We start from the raw sequence: 12654 nt of genomic DNA on the forward strand, positions 1-12654 counted from the left end.
GGGTGGTCATCTCCGATTCAACTTCGTGGATATGAATTGAAAGGGGTTCCCAAGTTAATACTATAAGCCTCAGGCCATCTTTCAATTTGTCAGCAATAGCATGTCACCTTGAACAATGACCCTGCCGTGCTCAAACCAGACCAAAGACCAACCATCACGTCCAATCACAATTCTGACATCTATTGCCAAACAACTAGCCATTATCAAGAGGATTACCTTAAATCCTTCTTTGATGATGTCTTAGTCCATCATGCTATAGCTAAGAGAGGAACGCCTAATGATTGGAGATCACAAACACACTAATAACAGCAAACATCATGGCTTTATTGCATCCCAGTTGTCTACTTTGTCCCTGTTTTTGGAAAATGAAGTACAACCATTAAGAGGATTACTGAATGCATAGGATGAGGCCCTCCTTCCTCAAACTCGTCAAACTTCTAGCCCTGTCAAATTTTAAACGTGCAACAAAAAGATTTCTCGGCTGCAGGTAGAACTGGAGTTTGATATTGATCACAGATTTTTGTCGCAGGCACCTGCCATGACCATTGCAGACAAGCAATTTCTGCTGCATGCGATCATGATAGCAGGGAGCATCAGTTGCGGAAGCTTTATGGTTACCGGTAGTTTAACTACGATGCCTGTATTCCCCTACGTTGGGGCTGCTTACAGATAGTGACCCTCAAATATGTCACACCAGTTTTTCACATTCCGAGACTCCCCGACGGTGCAAAATTCCGCTACAGAATCGGTGGATTTGTATAAATCATTGGTCCTATTTTCATAAATCAGTAGTTTCATAAATCAGTTGTTTTTTTCTCGTAAATAGTGGTTTTGTAATATATCACATACTTGAGAGAATTGTGGTTCTTCAGTAGCATAGCCGGAGGCAAAAAACAGGTACGTGACCTTAGCTGGCCAACAATCACCACTTTGGTTGCTTCTCGAGTTAATTGGGACCTTAGCCTGAGTACATCTGATTCTTAGCAAGTTAGGAAACGGATTCTCCAGGGTGAAAAAGCCCAAAGGGCAAGTTTATCTGAAGCTCAATGCCATTGTCTTTCCTGGCATCTTATGGGAAAAAAGTCTTACCGTTGCCTCCCCATCATCTTCATCAGCTTCTGGATCGTATCGTTCTGCAGATACTGGAACGAGAAAAGATGGACAAATATGTTACTATCAGGAATACTATCCTGCATACAGATGTTAAAATTTTTTTGTCAGTGTCATTGTTTTTATATCTAAAGAGTTTTATAGAAATCAGCAAATTTGAAATTTACTAGAGTTTGTTTCAAATTAGAGTATTTGTATTAAATGGTCGCACTCAGCTGATCAAAGAATTTCCAGATGTGCAGAATCAGAATTGGCTCTTTGTCAACACGTGCTCCAAGAGAATGCTCCATGTGTTCAAGTTCCAGATGTGCAGAATCAGAATTGGCTTGCGATAACACGTGCTCCAAGAGAAGGCTCCATGTGTTCAAGTTCCAGATGTGCAGAATCAGAATTGGCTCTTTGTCAACACGTGCTCCAAGAGAATGCTCCATGTGTTCAAGTTCCAGATGTGCAGAATCAGAATTGGCTTGCGATAACACATGCTCCAAGAGAAGGCTCCATGTGTTCAAGTTCCAGATGTGCAGAATCAGAATTGGCTCTTTGTCAACACGTGCTCCAAGAGAAGGCTCCATGTGTTCAAGTTCCAGATGTGCAGAATCAGAATTGGCTCTTTGTCAACACGTGCTCCAAGAGAAGGCTCCATGTGTTCAAGTTCCAGAAGTGCATAATCAGAATTGGCTTGGGTCAACATGAGCTCCGAGTGAAGGCTCCATGTGTTCAAGTTCCCGATGTGCAGAATCAGAATTGGCTTGGGTCAACATGCGACCCGAGAGAAGGCTCCATGTGTTAAAGTTGCAGATGTGCATAATCAGAATTGGCTTGCATCAACAAGTGCTCCAAAGGGACAGCTCCATGCCAGGTTGCGTATTTTTTACTAAGGACGGAAGTTTTGATGTTGAAACCATTCATGTATGTCATTGACAATAGTTGCTTATTCTGTTACTTCTGTAGTCACTCCTTATGTCGACCTTTTGATTTATTTCAGCACGAAAATAATAATGAATGTGCCTCTCGAAGGGAAAGAGAAGTCTTTTTCTTGATTGTTGTTACTCCAGTTTGTTTCAAAACACTGTGTTTTGTCTTGAAAAGACAACACCAATATTATAACCACTTCTACAATTACAGAAATGACAAAATACTTTAAGTCAAAAACAATATGATGATAAAAAGAAACTGAAATGACACACTCGCTCTCAGACAAATGATCGATCTATGTACTGCACCTGAAACATGAATCCAGGAGACATCATCTGATACCACCAATTGATAGTCTTGTTTGCTCACCTAAATGTCAATATCGCCAACTTGGGACATGAAATATTAGATGACACTGGATTACATTCTAATTTATTACAGCAATAAAACACTGAGATGAAACCAATTTGTCATTGGAAAGGCAGTCTGCATTTCAGCTCTACCCTTATGGTGTTTTGTGATAGAATCTCCAATACCTCCCGTTTGGTATGAATTCCTTAATTTAGATTATGGATGTGTTTGTGGTGTATCATTTAACCCTTGTCTCTTCGTAAACCAAACCTGTTGGCTAAACCTTGGTCCTTTTCCTCTGTTTCAATGGCTATCACCATTGCAAATCTGCATTAGAGCACTTTTCCTTACTAAATATATCACCAAAGGCGGTCTAGTTATTTTTGTCAGGTTAATTTCCTGAAACTCCAGCCAGATTCCGCTTTGCAATATATACTACATTTATCATGATGTATTGGCCTGATAAAGCAGACAGTAACTAGAACTGAGATTTCACAGGCAGCACATGTGAATTCATGACCCCAGGGTTGTTTTGAGGGCGATATCGTAAGAGTTGGTCTTGAGTATGGGAACCTGAAAGTCCGTGATGCACCTGAGGAGAGAAGACTAGTTGAATGATGGGATGAACACTACTATTGATCTCATTATATGAATACCATTTAATTACAAACAAGTGAAAACAGATCATATCATATTTCTGGGCATAAATTAAAATAGGAGTGCGGGAACAAGGTTTTTTTAGCAGGAGGAAAGCGAGAACATTTTGCGCCGTCGTATTCCGATTTGACTGGTTAGTGGTGAAATCTGCTTTTACTTTTGCAAATTAACATATTCGTTTTGCTAGTTCTAACGTTGTCTGAATTAAAGATGCTTTCCCAATGCTTGACTGGTCTGGCAAGAGGCATTGCCAGGAAAACGTGACGTCATTTTGGCCATTCTTCTTACCGCACGCCCTCCCTCTCCGTAAAAGTTCCTGACATGGTGTGAAGTGGGAGGGCGCACAATGGGAACCACACTGCCGTAATGTTAATAGTTTCTATATATAGAATTCAGCGGCAGAGATTTTAAGCACGGAAAAAGTAGATTAACTCGGCTAATCTCAATGGATTTTACCCAGGAATGTTTTCAAGGCGAGAGAAACATCTGATTTAAGTACTGCGCTTATTAGATTTCATGTTCATGCCAAAGATTGGCCTAAAACGTGGACGAAAAGAGTGCATTATCGAGTGTTGGAGAGGTCACGTGATTGTACGAGAAACCTGAGCGAAAACAATACTGACTCCAGCTCCCAGAAGGAGGAGCTGGAGTCATAACTAAAATCACTTGTGGTAATGATATATTGACAGTCTGAGATAGTACTGCTATTCCATTACACATATCATATCTCACACCAAAAATTTCGTTTCACTAGAATTAACACCATGTGAAGAAGTACTAGAAACACAGATCTCATCAATCAACTTTAAATTATTCGGATATCTAGATACAGATTCCACTCGGATGAATCAATATCAGTTCTTGCGGCAAGTTGACTAGGATCGCTTGCCTGAAATCGATGCCCATCCTTAACACTTGCACCAAACCCGGCCAGATGATATCCAGAGGTCTTCGGCAAATGTCACAACTGTCCTCAGTCTGTCTCCTTGGTAATGAGTGGTTAAAAAATTCAATGGACAGTACGTCAGTAGATTGTGACTGTTGCTATTGCAGCATGTCAGTACTTAAAATATTGAGTTGAGAGCTGAGCGTCAACAAGGACATCTAAAATAGCTCTATAAACAATATTCGGCGATTGTATTGTAATGTTAGTAGGAGGAAACCAGAGAGCACAGAGAAAACCTTCGCTGCCGAAGAGAGTTGCCCTCTCTATCACGAGTGTACCGGAACTGACCAGGGATCGAACCCGGGACCTCAGAGGTGATAAGTGCTGATGTCACCACTACGCCACTCCGACAGCCCATGATCTGAGAGAATAATAAAAGGGAACTGTTTTTGCTGTACTGCAGACCTGTATTCCAACTTGGATTTGTTGTTTTAGGTTTTTACCGCAGCTGGGCGAGTCTAACAAAAGACTGAGGTTGCACACTGCCCTGACTTTCATTCTCATTTCGTGTTCATTCTCTTTCCACACATCATGTCACCAGTTGACCTGGGGTTCTATTGCCTCCTTAGTCCAAGATGTGACAATGACTAAACAACCTATAAGTTGCAGGCAAATGTCCACATCCACTCATGCTCATAATTGCTTCATTCTTAAAAGTATCCACATCATTACCACATATTTGTTCTTGAGGCATGGCTAATACCAGTATTTATGTCTTTCATCTGTTGCCGAGACATGTTTTCTACTTCGAATGGCACTACAGAATTGTCAAATCATTTTCAGGTTGAGTGAAACCTGCTTTTCAACATTCCGATTTCCACTCTACCTCTGAATTGAACTGGCAGTTGGCGTCAACACGGTGGGCATTCTCTCTAATTCAAGATGAAATCCTATACACCACCTTCAAAGAAAGACCGACTGCGCCTACTTGACTATGAATAGGTCATATCAAGGGGGCTATTTTGCCATGCAGTTTCATCAGTATAGAATTCAAGATTCTGGCTATAGCATTCACGAGGTATCGACAAGTTATGGCTGCCAAGACCGGCCCAGAAATTGGATATCTCTTATTGAGAGAGAGAGAGAGAGACTCAGAGAAACACCTTTTTAATGAAATAATCAAATCAATACTCACAGCCTCCACAACATCACATGAAAAAAAAGAACATCATATGAGTGCTGAACCAAAAGGCACTTAAAATGTCAAATAAAACCTTAGCATAACATCACCAGGTGAGCAAGCAGCACTTGGAACCATCAACCTCGCACTGAGAGATCAGACAAGGTAATCAAACGGGCAATCATGAACTCCCGCAAGGATTAATCATCAGTTTCTAATGCAATGTCAAGCCAGCCAAGCTCACTCTTCAAACACACACCATTAATCACATTATAGAGCTCAAGCTCTATGTTTGAAATCTGTCATTAAGTTCGCTCACTTGCAATGACATTTGAATGTATGGTTATAGCAAACGAGTTGAGTTTTAGATTTTTAAAAAGGTAGCTTGTGATGGAAGAGTTTAAATAGATTTCCGGAAAGCAGTAGCAGACATGCTAATTCTTGTCACCTGCAGGAGTGGGAATAAAAATCTTTCTGTCTGATGTTGCCAAGCAATTTTGGTTGCTGGGGAAAATGCAATTTCATGTGACCAGAAGCAGTTTGATTTCAAGCTAGCAATATTGAATTGCAAAGGATCATGCATTCATCTGGGGTTATTGGAAAAGATAGAGATCAAGATGACTGCATGACCTTGTGACATTGACTTTACATGTTAAAAATTGTGTTAGACTTTTAATTTCATTGCTCACATCATGGCATAATGCGTGACAATGTCTTTTTAAAAATAGCAGTGAAAATGCACTAAAAATATAGTAAAATTGGGTCTAAGGAATGTCCATATGCTGCACACTTATACATTATCTTCATCCTTGCTCTACCCCAGGTGATGACTCACTTCTCTAATTAATTCAATAACAGCATTGGGGACACCCAGATTACTGCCTTAGCAGATGCGACAAGAGATTTTCCCATCTATGAATATGTGGGATGGGCAGGAATGACCATTCCCAAATCATGCTCCAGGACAAAACATACATTCTAGGTCAGATCCCCATACCACTACTGGCATCCCCCCCCCCATCACTCTTGCCAAGAACTGATACTGAATGCCATGTCATAACCTGGGATAGGTGGGATTAGATGTGCAAAGAGGGACTTGGTTTAGATTAGTCTACCAAATCAACATCATTAATGCTGCCTTGTGAGAGTCAGTAGTAGTCGTTGCCGGCCAACACTGGAACAACTACGGTACAGATATTGGGGTGTTCACCATTGAGTTGTGCTGATAATATTAACCATGGAATGTTCACGTATTGGCGAGATTAATATTCAAAGAAGATTGGCAGAGATGTTTTAAGATATCTGAAAATATTCACTTTCCTGTGCAAAGAGGAGCTTGCATGAGATGTTTTAAGATATCTGAAATTATTCATTTTCCTGTGCAAAGAGGAGCTTGCATGAGATGTTTTAAGATATCTGAAATTATTCATTTTCCTGTGCAAAGAGGAGCTTGCATGAGATGTTTTAAGATTCTGAAAGTATTTACTTTCTGGAACAAAGAGGAGCTTGCATGAGATGTTTTAAGATATCTGAAATTATTCATTTTCCTGTGCAAAGAGGAGCTTGCATGAGATGTTTTAAGATTCTGAAAGTATTTACTTTCTGGAACAAAGAGGAGCTTGCATGAGATGTTTTAAGATATCTGAAATTATTCATTTTCCTGTGCAAAGAGGAGCTTGCATGAGATGTTTTAAGATTCTGAAAGTATTTACTTTCTGGAACAAAGAGGAGCTTGCATGAGATGTTTTAAGATATCTGAAATTATTCATTTTCCTGTGCAAAGAGGAGCTTGCATGAGATGTTTTAAGATTCTGAAAGTATTTACTTTCTGGAACAAAGAGAAGCTTGCATGAGATGTTTTAAGATTCTGAAAGTATTTACTTTGTGGAACAAAGAGGAGCTTGCATGAGATGTTTTAAGATATCTGAAATTATTCATTTTCCTGTGCAAAGAGGAGCTTGCATGAGATGTTTTAAGATATCTGAAATTATTCATTTTCCTGTGCAAAGAGGAGCTTGCATGAGATGTTTTAAGATTCTGAAAGTATTTACTTTCCTGTGCAAAGAGGAGCTTGCATGAGATGTTTTAAGATATCTAAAAATATTCACTTTCCTGTGCAAAGAGGAGCTTGCATGAGATGTTTTAAGATATCTGAAATTATTCATTTTCCTGTGCAAAGAGGAGCTTGCATGAGATGTTTTAAGATTCTGAAAGTATTTACTTTCTGGAACAAAGAGGAGCTTGCATGAGATGTTTTAAGATATCTGAAATTATTCACTTTCCTGTGCAAAGAGGAGCTTGCATGAGATGTTTTAAGATTCTGAAAGTATTTACTTTCTGGAACAAAGAGGAGCTTGCATGAGATGTTTTAAGATATCTGAAATTATTCACTTTCCTGTGCAAAGAGGAGCTTGCATGAGATGTTTTAAGATATCTGAAATTATTCATTTTCCTGTGCAAAGAGGAGCTTGCATGAGATGTTTTAAGATATCTGAAAATATTCACTTTCCTGTGCAAAGAGGAGCTTGCATGAGATGTTTTAAGATATCTGAAATTATTCACTTTCTGGAACAAAGAGGAGCTTGCATGAGATGTTTTAAGATATCTAAAAATATTCATTTTCCCGTGTCAAGAGGAGCTTGCATGAGATGTTTTAAGATATCTAAAAATATTCACTTTCCCGTGTCAAAAGGAGCTTGCATGAGATGTTTTAAGATATCTGAAAGTATTCACTTTCCGGAACAAAGAGCTTGCATTACCTGACCATCATAGCCACACAAACCACCATGGTAACAAAACGAGCCTTATCACAACAGATTACTGCAGCAGCAGCAGGTTTCAAACAAAACTGGCAATATCATTTTATGAAACAGCTTCAATGTTGCTAGTTTATAGCATGCAGTGTTGGGTAGCGATAAAAAACAATTCTCAGAACACCCATTAACGCTGCAACATAGAATGCGGTAACGCTGAAAAAGTCCTGAAGTGATATCATTGTGCGAGACTTGCATATCTAATGTCAAACACTGGCTTCTCACTGGATCTGCAACATGGCTTCCAGATTCTGTTTTGGAGGTGACTTTAGCATATAACAAGATGTTGGAGAGCTATAACATGGAACTGCAATCCGTATTTTCTAGCGTGGAATGAAAGATACAATTGTTTAGATGGCATAAATTCTGCTCGGAAGAATATTTATTGCTGACTGTTGATTAGATTCGGTTATTATTTGTCATTAATACATAGTTTGACCATTGCCGAAACAAACTAAATTGGTTCAAATAAGCTATTATCATACTCACCCACAATCACACATGATCAGAATAAGTTGATTGCTCAATTTACGCGAACAGAAATATTCATCGACATAATTAGCGGAGACAATCAGGGTAATTATACATAAAGACTCACATACTGAGTGTGAGTCAGTATATATGATATCAGCTCTTACCAGGAATCACAGGTTTTTAATAGGGCAGGCAACCCCATGTATTAAATCTGAGTCAAAACTCAACTCAAACTAGCTGCCTCTTGAGGAGCCCAAATTGTTCAATATTTTGAACAAAATTGCTGGTGCAGGGCAAATGATGTACTACTTGTGCAGCAAAAACCTTCAAATCTACCAAAGATGCCAACAATTGAAGCCACACAGCCCCTTTATTGGCACGAGTTATTTTACTTTTGATCAGCACTGTTGTTTTAACTGCAGGAAAAGGGAATCTAAAGCAAGCTTGAGACCATGGTCACTTCTCTCACAGCATATCAAAATGCTCGGAGTAAGATCCTCAAGAATAGCATCACAATGAACCCCTCAGTCCAGTGACACCCCAGGTGAGATAATGGTGAAGTGGGCTTCATGGACTTTGCAGAGCATTCATTTGATATAGCCAAAAGTGGTCATTCACAAAGTGCCACTTGACCAGGCAACTAGAAGTCAAAAATCACGAAAATTTATTTGATGGCCCAAGGCAATCTCGTCAAAATCGAAGGAAACCAATTTGAGAAAGCAGGTATGGCAGCTATACTGAAAATCAGAACAAACCAATTTTTAAAGGAATTTTGTCCTTTACAACCTACCCCCATCACACACACTCAAAATTGATTCAATGATGAACCAAGTCTTTCTCCTGGAAATCAATGGAAACCAATTACTGGACAGAATGACAGACAGACACAGGTAACTACATCACCCCTCCAGCCTATTTGGGACCGAGGTGTAATAACCTAATTTGGTTCAGGCAAAAAAATTGATTGTCATCTGATAAATGACCAGCCATGATATTGGATAATGATCAAGTCTTGCTCCCCAAGGAAGCAACGATAACCTGAGTCTTTCAAGCTTCCTTGACCAATATCAATCACAGCATCAGAGGGGATCTACCATGAAATTGAATCAAGACCAACCTTGATACGGACATATGGTGACATAGGACAGCAAGACAATACCAAATGACTGGCCTCACAAACAAAAACATATCGAGAGCACCTGCTTCAAGGCCGCCTGGAAAACGTGAATGAAATTTAGCTCTGAGCCAAGGACAATGTCAAAGGCCATGCAGCATTGCAGCGAAGAGTTCTCATTTCGATTTCTGATGATAATTTCGATCGAACTCGATTCCTGCAAAAAAACACTGACTTCCCAAAAATATTTCCTTCCATCGCCATATAAAAAATTCTAAGTTTGTGACATTATCTCCGATGCAAAATTTATAGCATGACAATTTGATCCGCTTACTTACAGCTTAGGCTGACCACATGCTTGATAAAGATCTACCAACGTGAGGGGCATGGCTGATCATGGGAAATGGCAAGATAAAGCAGAAACCTTTTGAAAGGCACATTGACAAGATACCAGAAATGTCTGATACAGGTTGATCATCGAGAATATGAAAGATGGTGGTTGATTGATATGCATTGTGAACAATGCATACTTCCTACTTTCAATGCTCCATTGCCGACCTAGCTATATTGGATCATGGTGGACAGGAAAAGGATAGGATTTTCTGTCGACTATAAGGTCAATTAATGGTAAAATGAAATTGTCCAGGGCCCATGTGCTCACCTCATCTTTATCATGGACTTATATTATTGCAGATACACGATATATCTTCATAGGTTTTCATTTAGGCCTGCTTTCTAGGTCAATGATTTCAAAGATGGAAGCATGACGGCCATGATGATTGATTAAAGTCCTCCAATCAGACTGAAATTTGGAATATATGCACAGGGTATAGAGAAAGATTTACGCAAGGGTAAAACACCCAAAACGTTGATCTAATATGCTGCAAAGTAAATTTTTTAAGATGGCCACCTGGCAGCCATTTTAAAAGTTAGATCAGGATCAAACTTTAGTATACAAGAATGGGTGCCTTGACACTTCTTTACACTAAATTAGAAATTAGAATGCTCCAGATCAGATAGCAACGAAACGTGCTACCCAACAGTGACATTCCTTTGACCCTTGTAAACTTTAAAAGCAGGTCAAGTCTAAAACCCTTAGGGTCACGTACCCTTCATAGACATCAACGCAATAAAGATTTGGTGAGAATGAGACTGAGAGCAGTGGTTAGTGAGCTATTTTTTATGTTTTCACATTAGCCCCCTAGTGGCCAACCTAAGAATCATATTGGACTGCACACCCAAGGGTATACATATGTACAAAATTACAGGTCAATACTATCAACAGTTATGAAACTTGCCCTGTTGACATGCTGACGGATAATGCCAACAGATGTCATGTCATTGCATAGGCTCACAAGCTAAGCCAATGACGCCTCCAACTGTCAGTTTTTCAAGAGAGGTACTTTCCTTATTGTCATAATCTTTTGTGTCTACTGATACTATATATACAGCGATGGAATAAGAGGCCTCCAGTCATATACAATTGTTTTCTCTCCTGTCGAGCTGATCCAAATCCAAGCTGATAATTGATGGGAGATCAGGTGATAATCTCATCTCGCACTTGCTGATTGTTCTTGAAAGTCATATTTGCCATCATTTCCTATTACTGGATTGAATATGATGAAGCGGGACAGAGAGCCGTATGCTTCAACCGGATTACTTTTTGTCTGCTGTGAACATTATAAACGTCTATCAAACAATGCATTACTTCCTATCATCATAATACCAATATTGGCAATAAGATTAGAAGGATGATTTACTGCAAGAGGCTAAGATTGCATCTACGTATGAACAGTTAACTGGTCTTGCATGTGCTCGTAAATTAACTGAGTGTTTCCTTCAGGAACCAGATGTTATCAAACATTTTCAAACACAAGTGATCAAACATCACAGAGAGCCATCAATCCTTTACGCACTTGATCAGTAACCGACCATTAATGACCATCGACTAATCATCTCGGTGATTGCGCCCCGTATCTCTCTTAATCAAGACAGGATCTTAACTAATCAAGACGTATTAGCCACTGGTCAGCTAGCATGACAAGGTTTTCCCATACATCAATATCTGACACAAACTGTAATAATAATCATCCCCTGTTGATGACACCAGTGCAATCATTAGCAGATGGTTAGGTGGAGCGTCGTGCTTATTGCCATTTTTATGCCGATCGATTCCTGTCATGCAGTCTTAAACCTGTGGTATGTTTACTCCTGTAATTGAGATTGAGACAAGATATAACATATCTTGTCATGCAGTGTAAACATGTGTTTACTCCTGTAATTGTGATTGAGGCAAGATATAACACATCTTGTCATGCAGTGTTGACCTGTGTGTTAACTCTTGTGATTGGGACGGAGACAAGATATAACAATACTTTTCGTGCAGTGTAAACCTGTGTGTTAACTCCTGTAATTGTGATTGAGACAAGTTATAACAAATCTTGTCATGCAGTGTTTAACCTGTGTGTTTGCAACTGTGACTGAGACAAGATATAACACAACTTTTCATGCAGTGTTAACCTGTGTGTTAACTCCTGTAATTGTAATTGAGACAAGATATAACACAATCTTTCATGCAGTGTTAACCTCCATGTTTTACTCCTGTAATTGTGATCCTGTCTGAATTCACAGAGTGAGTGAGTAGCTTCACAAAGGCTTAGTACATCCACGGTTTGTGTAGCTTCACAGTGGCTCAGTACATCTACTGTTTCTATAGCTTCGCATTGGCTCAGTACATCCACGGTTTCTGTAGCTGCACAATGGCTCAGTACATCCACGGTTTCTGTAGCTGCACAGTGGCCTAGTATATCCACGGTTTCTGTAGCTTCACATTGGCTCAGTACATCCACGGTTTCTGTAGCTTCACAATGGCTCAGTACATCCACGGTTTCTGTAGCTGCACAATGGCTCAGTACATCCACGGTTTCTGTAGCTTCACTTTGGCTCAGTACATCCACAGTTTCTGTAGCTTCACATTGGCTCAGTACATCCACGGTTTCTGTAGCTTCACAATGGCTCAGTACATCCACGGTTTCTGTAGCTTCACATTGGCTCAGTACATCCACGGTTTCTGTAGCTTCACATTGGCTCAGTACATCCACGGTTTCTGTAGCTTCACAATGGCTCAGTACATCCATGGTTTCTGTAGCTTCAC

General features: G+C 39.7%; 1 protein-coding gene across 6 annotated transcripts in view; it reads right to left on the reverse strand.

The window, feature by feature from the left end:
• The window catches only part of LOC135491508 (cAMP-dependent protein kinase type II regulatory subunit-like), an 84858-nt gene that overhangs the window by 33620 nt on the left and 38584 nt on the right, over positions 1 to 12654 (reverse strand). For all 6 annotated transcript variants that reach the window (XM_064777425.1, XM_064777429.1, XM_064777428.1 and 3 more), the window contains exon 3: positions 1090 to 1142. In XM_064777425.1, coding sequence (XP_064633495.1) covers positions 1090 to 1142 — 53 coding nt within the window. The remainder of the gene's footprint in view (positions 1 to 1089; positions 1143 to 12654) is intronic.

Source organism: Lineus longissimus, chromosome 7 (genome assembly GCF_910592395.1).
Source record: "Lineus longissimus chromosome 7, tnLinLong1.2, whole genome shotgun sequence".
In the NCBI taxonomy this organism is placed as follows: Eukaryota; Metazoa; Nemertea; class Pilidiophora; order Heteronemertea; family Lineidae; genus Lineus; species Lineus longissimus.